Below are 18239 nucleotides of genomic sequence, written 5' to 3' on the forward strand. Positions count from 1 at the left end.
ATCCTCATTTCAAACCTTTAACCTGTTTTTCCTTCTTCCAAACATGCAGGAGCACTGTCACACGTGAATATTTATACAACTTTCATTTGAACTTAACACGAAGACTACAATAAAATTTTAACTACTTTAGAATGTTAATTCATTCTATGATTATTTTATCTTATTTTTATATGAACTGATCTTTAAAATGTCTAAAAACTATATTGTGATCAGTGAATGGATACTGCCTTACTAGATTGAGTCGATTTAAATTTAGCAAACCCTGTGTTCTATAAAGCTTCGCTTTGGCTCCGTACTCATGATTTTTGCCGGATTTTTAAGTAACCTTAACTGAGAAAATTTGAACTTTCAAGTTCGTGTGGAAAAATATTCAATTTTCCCATACAAATCTAATAGTTAAAATTAACCCATTCTTCGAAGGTGATGGGAAGTATTAGAGAAACATGAGGTAAAAAAGAAAGAAAGAACATAAGGGGGCATCCATAAATTACGTAACGCTCATAGGGGGGGAGGGGGTTAGCTCGAACGTTACGAATTGTGACATAGGGGAGGGGGGGAGGTATGCTCATCGTTACGTAACGATTTTTTTCCTTAAAAATTTCAGTTCAATCGCAGCTTTTTTATGTCATGCAATTTTGGCAGAATGATATGCAAACCAAAATCAGTTTAAAATTTGTAAGCTTAAACATGATTGAAACTGGTTTGTAATTTTTCCTCTTTAAAGATTCTGAAATAGACTTCTTGAAAGGTGTATTAAATATCCGTGAAATGACCGTTGAAAAAAACCTCTACATTTAGGTACATTTACCCCTTTAAAACTCAATTCAACCTTAAGACGTAAATTTTACTATTTTTTTCTCAATTTATTAAAAAAATGCAATTTTGATTCTTGCGACGAATATTACTTAGTGGAATATATTTCGCATAACAAGTTAGGCTTCTTGAACAAATTAAAGTAAACAAGGTAGATCATCAGTTTACAAGCAAAGATCAACTCATAACAAGAAAATCTATTTATTTTATGAGAGAGTTATCATCAATCAGCACTAAGAAGCGATTTGGATAGATCGATATTAATTCCGTTTTGAAGAACGTTAAAAAAATAATGTTGAAATATTCGAAAATCAGAATTTAAAACCATGTGAAGATTGAGGGGGGGGGGGGTAATTATCAGCGTTACGTAATTTTCATAGGGGTATACGTCGAAGCGTTACAATTTGTGACATACGGGGGGGAGGGGGTCAAAAAAGTGCAATTTTTGCGTTACGTAATTTATGGATGCCGCCTAAGCCGTAAATATTATGAATTTTTCGAAAAAGATCCAACGGCTCACCGGCAGGACTGGCAGGTTTTCTTTTTGGCCAAAGTTATTAAATTTAATGAAGGATTAATCACCGTAATTTATGTTTGTTTTAATTTATCGGGCCTTTGTTCGTTCGCACTTCAAGTTGTCATCTTGTAGGGCGAACCACGCTTTGCCTACTAAAAAGTGGTGGTAGATGCAACTCTATTTGTATCTACCACTTCATAGTAGTTGACCCGTGAGGAACACAAATTTGATATGTTATGATAATGCTTCTCAATAAATTCTACCCGCCCACTTTCACCATCTTTCATTTCATCTAACGTTCTAGAATTTCATAATCTTAGATGTCCCTACTAAAAAAGACATCACTTGTCATCAAAAAAGGCCGATAAATTAAAGTATCATAAATTTTAATTTCAACAGATCGGTGCCTTTAGATAACAAAAAAAATTCAAAAATCTTTAGCTCATTTGGCTGAACCACGAGCTGGTGCAATCCCGTTACAATCTTCTACATATTTGAACTAAAAATTCTTCAATTCTGGGCCATGTCGCACAGTGGTAGCATATTTTAGAGCATAAAGAGTAAAAGTATGTTGGGTTTTCATACATTTTACCGAATATGTCTATACAAATTTAAAGTCGGTTACACCAGCTCGTGTTTCAGCCAAATGAGCTTAAACTTTCAAAAACTCATTTTTTCACCTAAATGCATCTAAGGGTGCCGCATGGAAAAAATGTTGAAAGGAAGATTCCCATACAAATCTGGACCAGTCCAGGGGAGGGTGGGGCGGTAGGGAGATAGATGTCACAATTAAATCATAGAAATATTTTTTGAATCGAAATACCTTCCCACGCCAAATTTAATTTAATAGCTTGATCAATTCTCGATGTATACAAACATGTTTATTTTGTTTGAAAGTCTTTTTCCTTCCAGGCAGATGTTGGTTCAGAAGATTCCTAATCTTAAGGGAACAGACAGTCAGAATTTTTTTTAAACGTATCGATAGATTACTTGGAACTGTGATTTTTATTTAAATAATAATCTGTCTTTCGATGCTATGTGCCTGCTAAATGCCTAATATGACATGATGAATCTAAGTTGAAACTATTATCACAGCTTCCTCTTCTGCCAATTTCTGTTACTGTCGTTCATGTTCTATCAACGCTATGCAATATCGACACACACCTATCCCAATAAAAATCGAGTCGGGACAAGGAGGGTGAGTTCTATAGTGAAAGGAGGAGAACAAAGAAAAATAATTTCCTTTTACTTACCGATCAATAGTGATACTAAAGCGATTACTTTTATTTTCGCCTCCATTTTTTTCTCTCTCTCTCTCTCGCTCAGCTTAGCTCCGGCTACCGTCTGTCTGCCACTGACTTCGTACACTTTTTTCGAACGATTATGTGCGCTTCCTGCAAACCACAAAACGAGAGAAATAAAGTGAGATATTTGTCGCTATAGGTATTGGCTGGGCTGCTGCTAGCTGACCAATCGTAGTAAAAGTATTCCTAAGAAACGTGAGCATTGCAAAGGGATGCTGGCTGAGGGTGGTTGGGGTTTGTGCTTTATTTTTATGTTTATGCTTTTTGGCTCTCTTTTCGCTTTGATTCAAAGTCCTAATGCTGTTTTTTTTTGTCTTGCCGTGCTATTTTTCCCAAACACCGAGGATAAAACGTTCGCACTGCACTGGAAACGTTATAGAAAGATGGAATTTATTTCTTTCTTATATTATTTTATTTTCCGACCGAGACGAATTTGTTTCCACAATTTCCGGTCGTTGTTAGGGAATGAAAAAAAAATAAACTTAAGTACCACACCAATAATAAGACGGATGGGATGACGTCTTGCTGAGTTTCCCTTTTCTTCGTCCGATATTTATCGAACCAATGCTGCTGGTCGAACGAGTAAAAAAAATGCTGCTCAACGGTGGATATTTTTCGTTGTTTTTATTCGACCATCCCAGAGAGGGACTCAACATTGTAATGCTGCACTAAGACGATAAATCTATTTTGCGACAGGCACTACAATTGAATGTTAAATCGTTCGTTGTTCTGGGTTGGAAATATTAATTCGTAAAACGATGCTAACGGGACATTTGCCATTCTTGAATGGTTTTGAATTGAGTTTGAATCAACGCCAATCGTGATCGAAATTCTAAGTGCATCACAATTTTGATTTTGCGAAGCATTGAGTCGAGCACCGATTATCAGCACCAGTTCGGGCTTTCCGGGCAATCGAAAAGGGCTTTGGATCATTGCGTTTCATGACGCATTTTTGCACGGTCAATTGTTCTGAAAATTTTGATTGACTTAAATGTGGAATGCAATTGGAATCCTGATTTTGAGATTCGATGATCAGGCTTCATTCAGCTTGGAAATTTCACATCATTCTTAAGTTATATTACTCAAATTCAAAGTTTTATTTTCAACGTCTGTGCGTAGATGTAAACCGACCGGAAACAAAAAAAATGTTATTAGTTTCACATTTATTCCATCATAACATCAATTTACAATCAAAAATAGAAAAAACATTTCAATGAAGATGATTTTGTGAAAAATCGTAGAAAAGAATTTCGGGTTCAATGATTCAGGTGCATTTGAGTAGTTAATCAAGCTAAGGTAAGAAGAAAAGAATGACAGATTTTGATTTTGAAGATTTTGCAGATATTAAAAATGAGATTAACGTACCCGAGTTTTGATTTAAAGTTGTATATGGTAAAACGCGAAAATTTCTTCGAAGCCATCCTTAATACCCCTGATGTGTGTTGAGATAAAATGGTTCCTTTACTCATGGAAACAGCATTTTTGGTGCCTTTGTTTTGATATGATATTAAAAGAATTTGGCTTGGCGTATGAAATCCGAATTTTTAGTCAGCCTGTCACCTTTGGTTTTGATGATATGATGTTTTTTTTTAATTTAATGAAGACATCAGCTAAGATAATTTTTTTTCCTGTTGGAGAGAGAGTCCACTGCGATCATCTAGTTAATCTGTTGAGGTTTTACCCCTCATAACTACTTAGCTATGCTACTTGACAGCCCTGCACTATTGGTTGAAGTTGCAGTTGTTTACCGGTAGCACTACGAGCACACACACACATCTAGGTACCATTTCCAAGTGCAATCTAAGTTCTCTGGAAAAGATCTATCCACATGCATATGCTGCATCATTAAGGGGTCAATTCCAAGGTATACCCGGCTAGCATTTCACTAATGCTAAACTCACCAACCTACTATGTGTGCCAGGTTATTTTACGACCGGGATGCGATCTCATGACATTTGGCTTAGAAGACAAAGGTGCTATCCTCTAGGTCAGGATCTGCTGTCTAGCTAAGAACATATTCAAACATTAAATAATGGGTAATTAACAGGTTAAAAACCAATGTGCGTGCGTAGTACACAGTCAAATAGGGAATTCAAATATTTTCTGGGTATTCTAGTTTCAAATATAAAATGTATCAAAGACATTAAAATCTACAAATTTTAGAAAACATGCTTTGCGTGATCACTTTTTCTGGCATCACTGAAGGATGTTTCCCGGTTTTTCGATTCCAACTTATTTAAAAACTTTTCTGAGAACTGTAAATCTATTTGACTTTGCTTTAAAAAAATCATTGATTCAAAACGTTAAATTTAAGAACCTTAGTAATATTTTGCATATTTGCAAAAAAAAATTACAATTTCTAAATGGATTTTTAACCTATTTTCAATTGTTAACCAGAATATGTTGTTCAGGCTACAGATACTCTAAATGGAAAGAAGTTGCGACTAGTTCATTTCAGTTTTCGTATTATTTATGTTTGTTTACATTTTGTTTCATACCACGTAATGACAGCTCACGCGAGATTTTATATTTAAAATACAGCGTTCCTAATAAGAACACTGGGGGAAATACGTCCACGTTAAGAACAATCTTCTATGACTCGTAAATTAAGAATGCAATCCAGTAAATTCGACAATAGTTTTGAAAAGAAAACTGTTCTTCATTAGTAATATACAAACATGAACACTTACATACATCAATAAAACACGTCTTAATCGTTAAATTTTGAAAGGTTTTCTAAAGTATGATTTCCGTTTCTTTCGAGGCAAAGTGTGCATATGTGTGTAAAGGGTGTCCACGATGAAATTGCCACACACAAAGTTGATTCGCAAAATTCGAGTTTTCATCCGATTGCCATCAAATTTTCAGGTATTAGAAAATAACTATTAAACTTCATTCTACCATTTTACTTGAATTTTATTTACAGTTCATAAGCAAACGCCCACACCTTGGCCTTAACCCCGACCATAAGATTCTGCACAACCTGTGAATCAACCGTTTTTTGCATGTAAACCCATACTTCTTCAGTTGCTCGAATGTCTTCACTACCTTAGGTCGATTAAGAAGGTTCTGCTTTATAACCGCCCACTACTTCTCGATGGAGCGGAGCTCCAGAGTGTTGGGAGGGTTGAACATTTTCGGCACGAAATTGACCACCTTATTGTCTGCATACCACTTCAGCACTTCCTTGGAGTATTGGCATCAGGCCAAATCCAGCGAGAAGATTGTTGGGACGTTTTGGGCCTTCAGGAGAGGACGCAGCCGCTTCTGGAGGTACTCTTTCATGTACATCTGTCCGTTCATCTTGTCCTGGGTCTCGAAAGGTGCACTCTGCTTCCCGCACGTGCAGATGGCTTGCCAAACCAGGAATTTATTCGCAAATTTGGACATCTTCTGAGTGCGGACATGCTCCGGAACGCTGATTTTATCCTTGGCCGTGAAAAACAAATTCGTATCGAAATTACTCACACTTTGCGAATGCACATTTCAAGTGGATCTGTATTGGTGCATTCGTAATCGGTTTCTCCGAGTGAAAAAAACGGAAGAAGGTAAGAGCATCAGTTAAGAGAATATTGTTGTGACGATCGGATGTGCGGTAAGTTTCTGCAAGAAGCTTTGAGGATTTCCATAAGTAATTCCGAAAAAGTTTCCTCCGGACACGACACCGGGGATCTGTTTGAAGTCGGCCTTCACATATGTTTCGTCGTCCATGATGCAGCATTCAACTTTCGTCAGCATGTTGAGGTACAACTTCCTGTCACGGGCTTTAGCGGACTTGTTCTGCTTCTCGTCGCGATTAAAGGCCTTTTATACCTTGAACGTTCGAAGCACAGCCTTATTTTTGACCTTCTGGACAAAACTTCGGCTTAGATGCAGCTTCTTAGCCACATCCCGAACGGAGGCTATCGGGTTTCTATTGAAGGCCCCAACTACGCGGTTGTGATTTTTGGTGTTGTACGGAATACTTTTTCCTTCACTTCTGAGCTTCTGATCGGTGGTCAATCGTCCCTCGAACCGCTTAATTACTCGCGACACCGTGGAATGCGCGACTCCCAACGTTTTAGCGATGGAACGATGCGAGAGATCCTTGTTCTCTTGATGAATGCTCTAGATTTTATCATGCTCGAGCTGTTCTATCGACTGCATTTCCGCGAGTTTTGATCACAGGACTTTAAAACTTGCAGGATGTAAACCATGCACTATGATCCAAATCCACCCAAATTTTCATTAAATTATACCCAACGGTTAAAAAGTTAGAGCAATTTCATCGTGGACACCCTTTACTTAAGCGAACCGGGTAAAGTTTTAGACGTCTTTTATTGATTCATTCCAAAAGTGAATGTCAGGCTATAACTGTTCTATTTTACTTCACAGATGGAAAAATGTATTGCTACGCAAAGTGCTTCCAGATAAATTGAAACTCTTGTGAGAAATTAATCAAACTTATATAAAATTCAGCAAATTTTGAAAAATTCCAAGAAAAACTCCTTAATAATTTTGTTTTAATTTTTCGTCAAATATACGTAATAAAGAAATTTTAGAAGGTCTACAAATGCTTAGGAACGCTTAAAAATGTAAATAAAACATACTTTCATCTTCGCTGAATGTTTGTGAAAAGGTATTGTGGCATGGGAAATTACCTTGGTAGGCAAAGTAACCACTTTAAACCTACGCTCCTAGTCTCCTAAACATCCTACGTTTCCTTTTGAAACTGCTAGTGGCTCCTTATAAGGCCTTCTAATGCTGGTCCACGCTTCTTCTTTCTCTTTGTTTCTGACGTCTCTGCATTCTCTGCTCCACAGTGGGCCCGGCCGGTTACGTTTTCTACTATGTTTTTATGTTAACATAATGGAAAATATGAGCAAAGCAAAGAAAAATAATAATCATTTATTATTCTCCGGGATCAGATGTAAGTTATGGCTGTGAAAGGATGATGAGCAATAAGTGAAAAAAGATGGCGTTTTTTTAACAAAGATCGTGTTCATACCGGTTGAAATAATAATATTTCACTAGATATATCAGCTAAACTTTGGCTAATATGAAGAATAAAAGTTAAAAAAAAGTATTTATTTCCAATGTCGTGATTGGAAATATAAGGAAAAAAATAAATATCGTGCAATGCGTAGTACACCAACAAAATCCATGGAAGCGATGCTGTGGCTCCTACCTATCCATCAATGCATACAACTTGAAGCAAAAAAAACAAGTTCTATGGCTAGAAAACAACAAACTACTAATTGAGAGAGCCAACAGAGGACACTCAAAAATTCTCGACAAATACAAAATAAATCCAATCATTTGCCGTAATCAGGATTGGACATTAGTTAAACTAATCTTCAATCATTCATACAGTGTTTTAGAACCTTATCGTAGTACATGGCACTCAGGTGGTCCCGAATTGCGAGCTGGATCCGTTTTATTCTATACTGATGGATCAAAATAGGATAATGCAGCTGGCACAGGAATAACAGGTCCAGGTGCAAACATTTCTATACCAATGGGAAAGTGGGTGACAGTTTTTCAAGCCGAGATTTCCGTCATTCTCATATGTTCAAACCTATGTTTGGAAAGAAACTCAAGCAGCACTTAAATATTTAAAGTCAATGAAATGTTCATCAAAATTAGTTTGGGAATGTATTGAGGCATTTGAAAAACTTGCTCAAAATAATTCAGTTACTTTATTTTGGGTACCAGGACACTGTGGAGTTGAGGGTAATGAAAAAGCTGACATACTAGCTAGACAGGGCTCCTCAACACCGCTTTTAGGTCCTGAACCCTTCTGCGGCGTCTCGCTGCTTTCTAAAAATGGAATTCAAAAATATTGAAAAACGAATGGTTGAAACAAACTGGAAGAACATTTTAGAAGCAAGACAATCAAAGCGTTTGATTGTTCCAAATGTTTACAAATCGAAAAAGATTCTAGCATTATCTAAAAAATACCCTAAAACATTTACAGGACTAATAACAGGACACTGTGAATGTCTTTATCATTTAAAACTAATAGGCAAGAGTCATTCTGACGTATGCTGATTTTGTAGGGCTGAGAAGGAATCAGGCCCGTTCGAAGGACCCGTCCCCAGGGGGGGTTTTCAAATGTCAAATTAAGCTAAAAATAATAGCAATACCAAAAATAAACAATAAAATAAGAAATGGAATTTCTAACACCGTATTGCGGAAATTGCACCTATTTAGACTCCTGTGCAAATAGTTTCCACGCAGAAATATTTTCGCACTGACGCACACATAGAAAACCGGTGTCAGTTTTTCAAATCAGCCGTTGCTCGCTTCTGATTTTCGAATCACATTTCCAAACGGCATAATCGTTATTGTTTTGCCGAAAATTATTATGAAATGCGAACCAAGGAGTTTAATAACGAAAATTGACCGATCAACAAATAAAAAGAAACGAACAGAAAACAGAATGCATTCTGTAAATTCGGGTACAAAAATGTAAGTGGAACAAATAAATCATGCATTATTCGGGCGTTTTTAGAATCACTGAAAAATTAGCCAAAAAATTATGGATTCACTGACAATTTGTACTGACACACCAGTCGCAATTGTTTTTAATTCAATTTTATCCAAAGATATAAAGAATATCGATATGTGCCATTGTCTATGTATAGATCTGAGAGCAGATTTTACTGCGCGCAAATTATTTGCACGGGGATCTAAATAGGTGCAATCTGCGCAGTTTGTTAAAGACGACAACGGTGCGTATGAAAGTTGATTTTTTGGTAGAAATAATTTGAAGTAACTGAACACTGATGTTGATCCTTTTTTTCATATAGTCCCTTTTCCACTTTTAGCACATGATAGCTTATATGAAGAATGTGATGGTGTTAGTGAGTGCGGAATTGTAATCTGTCAAATCAAATTCTCTCAATAGTCTAAAAATACATGCAATTGACAATATTTAAGTCATTCACACAAACTGAAAAAAAAATTGCACTGTTAAAATGTTCAAATCAAAGTTTAAAATGTTCGGTAAGTCATTGATATATTATTTCCAAAATGTTCTTCATTTTGAACTAGAAATTTGTTTCAAAAGAATTTCTAAGATAATTAAAGATAAACGTTTCCAAAACACAGAGCTTAAAAGAAATCTGAGTTCCAAAATAAATGTCCTATCAGGTAAAAAACTAACCATGATTAGTTGTTAGGAAAATGATAATAGTTGTTAATTTTTATTTATCTAAATTAAAATTCTTTTCTTCATTTTCAACTGAAAGGATGATTGAAAAAATCCGCTGTAGTATTTTGAATTTGAACAAAAAATATTTAATCGCGATGGAAAATGTGAATGTTCGATAACTGAAAAAATTAATTTGAACATTGGAGAATCTATTCAATGATTGATGGTTTAATTTAATTTGATAAAAAAGAAGAATAGATGAAAAGTGCCAGTGAAAGCAGTCAGAGATAAAACCTATTTATAAAAAAACTAGCAGACCCGGTAAACTTCGTCTTACCATTTAAAACTTGGCGTCCATTTTCCATTTTTTCTTCACTTTAAAAAGAATCAAATGCGAGACAATTCTCGCTTTCGTGAACATGTCCTAGTTTTTTTTTACAGTTCCCTCCTTTCCGTTTACTCGAATTGTTCCGCTTAATTCTATCGAAATCAAATCTAAGAATTTTAACTCAAGTCTATGGGTCTTTACTTAAATTATCAAAAAATCACCTTCAATAAATCTAAGATGCATCTTACATGAATACTTTTTTATTCACTTTTCTTTAATTCGGATGTTTTGCATATTGCCGAATGGTATCATCATAGCTGCAGTCATCAGCTTCCCGTTGCAAATTCGCCTTTTCCAGCACTCAACGTAATTATCAAACTTGGCAAGCCTAGTGCTAAAAAAATCCACTTTTTGTAACTTGTTCCATTGATAATATCTATGTCAAAACATTTATTGAATACCATTTACCATTAATTGGAATTTTTTGCATATGAAACTTTATGGAATTCGAATTTTAAATATCGGGACAATTTTTGGAGTATTTTCCCAATATTCTGCTTAACGCAGCACGTCCAGCTTCCAATTAGCTTTTATTTTTTAGAACTGAAGAAATAAAAAACATTAGAGAAGATTTTTCACTAACCATTTTCAAGCAGCTTTTTGTTCACCAAACTCACCCTTCGAAGCAGTTTTAATTAATATCCATATTTTCATCCCAATTTAACCAATTGTTTTTTTAAGATTCTAAAATTGGAGTGTTCTGATTTCAAAGTTACCTGAACAGTGTTGGAGGTGATCTGCAATTTCATTTAAGATTATGTAATATTTTCAAGATTCAATAACATTTAATTGAAAAGCAAATTTAAAAAATAAATAAATATTTTTGTAGTTCAAAACGAAGTGATCTGTTAAGACTACGATGAATTCATGAGCTCATACTATTTTCTGGAAATTTTCATTTAACATATCTCGAAACCTTTTAAAAAATGTTAGTTTCCTTTTATCGTAAATTGTTATTTAAAAAAACAATACCGGGGCAAGTGCAAACGGATGTCATTACAGTTAAACTTTCATATTCTTTCAAAAAGAAATATCTAAGAATACATTTGTCCACTTTATTGGTGTAAGTGAAAACACATAGCTCATTTCCATATGCGTCAGTATAAAGAATTTAAAATGAATGTAGTACTTGTTCCTGTTTGTCTTTTTCATCTACTTTCATATCCTGCAATTTTTCTCCAGAATAAAATAATGCTTGGGACTTTAATTATACTGATTACTGTTTAACCAAAAGATCTTCGTTAACAAAGACATTGAATAATTTTGAATATCCGCTTCAGTTTTAACACTCGGGATACCCTTTTGACAATTTTGGAGATAACATTCTTAAAAGGTGGATGTTTCATCAATAAAAGGCGTATTGGCACTTGTTCCACGCTGCGAAATAACAGAAGTTAATATTATTTTTAACACTTTCAAATCATAATAAAATCAAATACAAAAAAATCTGCTTCTGAGTTGGGCCCAAAAATTTCTAAATGAAGAAATAATTTATACATTTTTTGTAAATGCTGAACGTTTGCACTTGCTCTGGTGTACCTTCTTAACTGAAATTTCTTCCGAAAAATGCATGTGCTCACTTTTAGTTATGAAAAAGTGGTTTATTTTTTGATAACTTTCATTTATGCTTGCAAAAAATCAAAAAGTTCTTTGCATTCGGCCTTAAAATAAACATCAAACCTGTATAATCCTTTTTAAGGACTGGCTCTTGTTCAGTTAATGTGTCTATTCATTTTCATGGGATTTTGTTGTTGTTCTGAAAATCTAAAGGCGCTTGATAAATTTTCAGTTAAGACCTTTGAACATTTTCGAAAAATGATTTCTAGGCGTTTTGGATTATAAAATTGTATGTAAATCTTCCCAATTTCTTATTTTCCCAAACGTCCGCAAAGGGTCATACCATTACATCATATGCATCAGTTTAAATTCATATTTTTAGACAATAATTGCTGCTCTAATTAAAACGAAATCTAAATGGTTTTGATTTTTAAAATTGTTTATATGGTTTTGATTCGTTCGGCAAAATATCAATCTGGGTCATATCTAGGCGTCATTCATTAATATGTGCTGTACAAATGAGCTAGGAATCAAGAAGAAAAAAATCACATCTAGGCTTCATAGCGCCACCACGTGCATTGAAAATATTCTTGGTTGAGAAATAGGCGCCCAAATATTCCCACTAATCAGTATGCTATGCCCTGGTTACTATCCTCTCACGACGTTTGCTCGCGACGCCTCGACCATGGAGACGAAAAACAAACCGCCCGCTCGGCGCCCAAAGCCAAGAAAACCTCGAAAAAATGGATGTCATGACTTTTATTTGATTCAAAAAACTACAAATTTAATTATTACCGACAATTTATACGACTTTCTGTTAATTTTATTCGATATAAACCGATTCGCATGCCTACAGAATATTCTAAAAATAATTTCATTTGAATCGGTTGGGTCATTTCGGAGGAGTAGTACTACAAACACCGTTACAAGACAATTTTATATAATAGATTCTCCTATTGTCAAAACAAATGGCTTAAAAAGTTAATTTTTGAAGTTCAAAATACTTCAAGTTCAATTATACTTACAAAAAAATGTTGGGGAATGGGTAATTTCGTAAATGATCAATTAAAACTGATAAAAGTTGAAAAACAAGGAGTTCCAAGTAACAACAAATATTGAAAGAATAAAGCAAATACAAAGTTAGTAAACATTCCGCATTGAAAATAAGATTAAAGTTGCTACTTCAAACTATGTTTCAAACTTTTTAAGATTAATTAAAAAATCATGATCGATTCATGAAAAACGATATTATCTATAAAAATTAATAAAAAGTTTTTAAATTTTCAATCACATGTTTTAAAATTTAAAATTGCAAGCTCTAAGTATTTTGTCACTTTCGATTGAAATATTGGGTCCTGGAAAGAACAGAAGGTTGAACTATGTATTTCTTGTTGAAAATTAAAATTTAAAGGATTATGTGTCAAGTACACAAAAATTCAGAACTAAAAAACAAAAAAAAGACTAAAAACTTCGGCGTGATATAGCTCAGTTGGCAAGTCTGTTGTCTCCTGAGCCGATGTCCGCGAGTTCGAGCCCAAGAGTAAACATCGAACACAGTTGTACCGGATAAGTTTTTCAATAACGATCCGCGTAACGTTGATAAAGTCGCGAATGCCATAAAGATGGTAAAACGACTAAAAACGAAACAAAAAAAAAACTATAAAATTCGTCAAATTAATTAAAGAATTGGAAAAAAAAACTGTACTTTAAAACTTGATAAATTTATTCAATAATTTAAACAAAATGTGAAAATCAAAAAGATAAGTTTTTTAAAACATTTCAGGAGGTTTTTTTTAAATAAACACGTTTCCCGTGTTTTAATTGATAATTCAAGGTAACATTTTGGTGCTTATTTTTTTATGATTGATTTGGTAGATTTTAGCGTTCTGAACTCGAATCTTTTATAAAATTTGGACGACGGCCACTTTAAATTTTGGTGATAAAGTGTTTTAAAATGTATCAGTTTTAAGTACAATCAAACATTGATAACTGATTAACTAACAATCCTTCATATATGAAATAATCTGATTCTGATTCTGTTTATTATTCTTCATCCAATATATTATAATATTATGATGAAAATGATGCATGATATAAAAAATGTAAAATTCAAAAATAAAAAAAATGAAAACATATCATTACAAGTATTTTTGAAATAACTGCAGAAAGTGTAAAAAACTTGATTTCATTTAACACATTTGTTGAAACCTGCGGAAGATAATATGTTTGCTTCAAAATATCTAAAATTCAGTTAATTTTTCAAGTTTTTTAAAAAATTTGATAAATGAGAACACGTAAAAAAAAACTTCTATAACTTTTTTCGTATCACTCGAAATTGAATGTTTGAAGAAAATTGATAATTCGTTTAAAATTTTTATTTTTAAATGGATATGTTTTTAATTCGAGTTTTTGTATAAACAGTGCAGAAATTTCTCAAATACATTGTACTTATTTTCAAAAGTCATTTCAATAACAAAAGCTGATAGAAATATTGCATATTCAGATTCAGGGTTCCAAATTAGTCGAAATTACCTTCTTAATTCATTGAAACTCCAAAAAATGCAAATTTTGTTGCCTTGTGTAAATTATGTGTTGTGTTGAGCATTTAGAAAAAAAAAATAGTTGAAATTGATTTCTTGAAGAATATTTCATATCAGCATAACAGTTGTAATGAAATAAACGATTTTTTAAATAAAAAAATGGTTTGTTTCAAACTCTGTTCTTATTTAGTTACACTTTTTAATAAAGACCAATTCTGAAGACGAGGTAGGGTTTTTGAATGATAAGTTTTGAGTTCCTATACAGAAGATTAATTGAATTGCAAATTAGAACCAAAGTTAGTTTCAATTCGTAAACTTCCAAAAGTGTCATAGATCTAAATGTTTCTAGCCAAGGGTGATTTAAGATTAAGTTCCGCCGGAGGCGAGAAAAATTCCTGTCTTGCTTGTGAATTTTCTGTTACTACGGTGAAAATTTTACTTGGAAAAAATCTTTATAAGGGGAGTTAAACCCCTAAACCCCCCCCCCCTCGTTCTCACGGCCTTGGAAGGAATCATCTGAGCATCTTCGGTGTGACTGCCCTTGTCTTATATAAAAAAAAACAAAACTACTCGGAAAAGGTATATTGGATCCTTCCGAAATATATTCTATAAGTTCCAAGAAGGTTGTCAACTTCATTCGTGTAGTTCTTCCAGATTGGAAAAATGCTAAACAACAAGAAAGTGACACTGTTGAAATCAATCAGAGTGATCTATCTTGATTAGCCACATTAAACAGGGGACAAACCACAAAAGATCTAACATCTGGTCGCAGTGGTAGGAACCCAACAAGAAAAAAAATCATTGATTTTCTTCTTGAAAACCATTTTTTATTACTTAATAATTCGCTCATATTTATAAAACTGGACTAATAAATTATTGAATCTATAAACACAGAAATTCGCTAACCCGTATTTCAACATAAAATGACTAAATAAGCAGATTTCAATTTCTTGAGTAAATTTAACTGTCGTATTTTATTTCTTATATTATTATATAAAATTTAAATTTAACATTTCAGAAAAGTTGTGTTCAAGGTAACAAAAAGCGTATACTAAAAGTCGATAAAACTCAGAGTTGATGTTTAGTATGTTGAAATGGTATGATTTAACACTAGAATTGATCACCATATCAGTTTCTTCACTATTAATTCATCACTATCTGTAGGAATTGAATGTAATTGAAAAGAGTGGCAATTATTCGCAACAACATTTCTTGATCCTTATAAAAATTTAGTTATAAAATCATAGATTTTTTTTATTTTTAAATAACCAGCTGCGGTCTGTAAAACTAAGCACTTTTATTATTCCAATATGAGCTCTTAATCTATCTGAACTCTTCTCAATCAAAAGTTTTTCAATACGACTTCCACAAAATGAGTTATCTTTGATGCAAATGACCCATTTTTAAGGACTTTTTGGCTTTAAGGTTGTTTTCTGATGACCATAAAAATCAAAACTCAAATTTTAAAGACGCATCTGAAAGCAGACATTTGAACGATTTCGAAATGGTAGTGTTTATGGAAAAAGTTTCAGTAGTTTTAATTTTATAGCCAAAACAATAATCTGGGTCTACATTATCCTAACCGGCTAGTTGTACTATTTTGCTGGGTAACTCTGGTAACCCTATTCGAAAATCTAAAACTGAGAAATTTTAAAGCTTCTCATTTTAGGAAAAGTCAGAAAATTTCATGTATCGAGCTTTAACCGTTCCTGAGATATTGCTTTGAGAAAGTTCAGTTCTGGTCATATAGACCCTAACCGCAAAGGAAGGCTAAGAAGATATTCACCGTGGACATATACTCATAAAGGACAAAACGAAATAAAAACATTTTTAAGAAATTTCGAGCACTGTGACCGGTTAAAAATTCATCTTTTAACTATTCTCCATCGATTCCGCCATGTTGCAAAGCCTATATGTGTCACATTTTTGAGTTATTGACATAACAAGATTTTTCATTTTCACCTGAGGTCTTGTGATATAGCTCAGTTGGCAAGTCTGTTGTCTCCTGAGCCGATGTCCGTGAGTTCGAGCCCAAGAGTAAATATCGAACACAGTTGTACCGGATAAGTTTTTCAATAACTATCCGCCAACTGTAACGTTGATAAAGTCGCGAATGCCATAAATATGGTAAAACGACTATAATCGAAACAAAAAAAAAAAATTTTTCACCTGAGGTGTACCACGATGTTAAGAGAACAAAATTTTAAATATCCCTAAAATTTCTAATGAGTTTCTCCTTTGAGCTTTTTTTCCAAAAATCGAAATCTTTTTCACTGAATTCTAACCCAAAGCTAATCTCATTAGAAAACGTTTCTCAAAACTGTAATAAATGGGCACATGTTCCAGTATTTCCATGGATCTAATATGAAAGTACCTAAGTGAACCATACACTGACTGACTGACTGAACTGAAACAAACATACATAGCACCGCGAAAGAAACAGCAGCAACAACAACAACAACGAGTTAACCGAGACTAGATCGAGAGGACTTGTTCGTCTTTCTTCACTATCTTCCTATTATGAACAGATGAGCGCTATTGCACGTTTAATGCATAAAAAACTGGAGTACTTTGAGATGCTTCACCACCCTCACATTTTGTATGCTGTGTGCTTTTTTTCCTGTTGCCGTTGTCTAGTTACAGAGAAAGAACCTTCACAACTGGTTGGTAAGCTCTTTTGGGGCACTTTTTTCGGAGTTTTCCATTCATCCTCCCCCTTAATTTGTCGTTGAACACAACACACAACCGCACCTCTCACCGAAATCCATGTTGTGTCCATCTGAAGTTTTGAACTTTTCAGTCCGACCACACTGAACCCAATTACAGCACCACCCCCGCCTTCAGCATCATCAACATCAACAACAGCAGCAACATCAAACCACACCAGACTCACTGCTGTGATACTTTACTGATGCACATCTTTTTACGAGTGTATAGTTATTCTTCATGAGAGATTTTGTGGATTTGCACTAATGAGGGTAAGCTTCCAAAAATGCTTCAGCTCCCTCATCAAGCGCACTGATGAAATGGGGAAAATCCATTGCCAATCCTTGATAAGGGTTTGGTAATCTCTCAATCACTAGATTTCATCACAGGTCACACACCTTTCGCTTCAATTGGCCCACAGCTGGATTTCGCTCCTGATGATGATATAACAGAAATAATGGCACCTTCTATAGATTCTCCGGTTGAAATGTCACTTTTTTCGCAACCACTTCAACTTTTCAAATCGTTACAATCGCATCCACACTTTCGAAAGTATTAAAGAGCAATTTAAAGATAATTCGATCAGAACACTCAGATAAAAAGAAACCGTTGAAAGATTGCTACAAATTACAGGTTTAAACTGATGGACCCAACACACGATTGTCACACGACGACGCACATTGCAAACACCCGCGGAAAACTTTTAAAACCGTTGTTAGCTTGGCAAAGCGCTGGCGCAAACTGTCGATCCAAGTGAAAGAGAAACAAGTTTTTGCCTATGAAAAAGCCTGGCTCCCGCGAGAAGCTTCAAGTCGACGATCTTAAGCGCAACTCATTATTGGTTATGGTACTCCCATCACGGGGCACTACAAGAGACCACATTCAAAGACCCCAACCCCAAGAAGACCATTCAGTACACTCGCTCACTCGATCGTTCACCGGCGGCGGAGGAGTCTAGAAATCCGCGCACGCGGTTTTGAGGGTGCTGCGCTGTAATGCAACAAACCACCGCGGGGTCTGATGATGATGGCGGCCGGCGGGTTTAGCATAATATACATACCTTTAAGCATCAACACAACAAACGACCTCTCGATCAGAGAAACATGAACGAATAAAACTTGAACTGTTGCATTCAACAGCATCCACCACATCGCGTCACACGGAGAACTTTAAAGACCTTCTCCCAATAATGAATGTGTACGTATAGGTATCTGCTTGCAATTTTTCAGATCTAGCTTCCCAGATTGTAATGGAACCGTGCGCTCGAGCCACTATTGAT

The 18239-nt window shown here is 34.6% G+C and overlaps 1 protein-coding gene across 1 annotated transcript in view; it reads right to left on the reverse strand.

Moving 5' to 3' along the window:
- Positions 1-17789, reverse strand: part of LOC129750878 (protein obstructor-E-like) — a 308119-nt gene extending 290330 nt beyond the window's left edge. The window contains exons 1-2 of the mRNA XM_055746009.1: positions 17359-17789; positions 2584-2724 (exon numbers count right to left, since the gene is read on the reverse strand). Of these exons, the coding sequence (XP_055601984.1) occupies positions 2584-2629 (46 nt within the window). The 5' untranslated portion in view covers positions 2630-2724; positions 17359-17789. The remainder of the gene's footprint in view (positions 1-2583; positions 2725-17358) is intronic.
- Between the last annotated feature and the right edge of the window lie 450 nt (positions 17790-18239).

The sequence above is a fragment of the Uranotaenia lowii genome, chromosome 3, assembly GCF_029784155.1.
Source record: "Uranotaenia lowii strain MFRU-FL chromosome 3, ASM2978415v1, whole genome shotgun sequence".
In the NCBI taxonomy this organism is placed as follows: Eukaryota; Metazoa; Arthropoda; class Insecta; order Diptera; family Culicidae; genus Uranotaenia; species Uranotaenia lowii.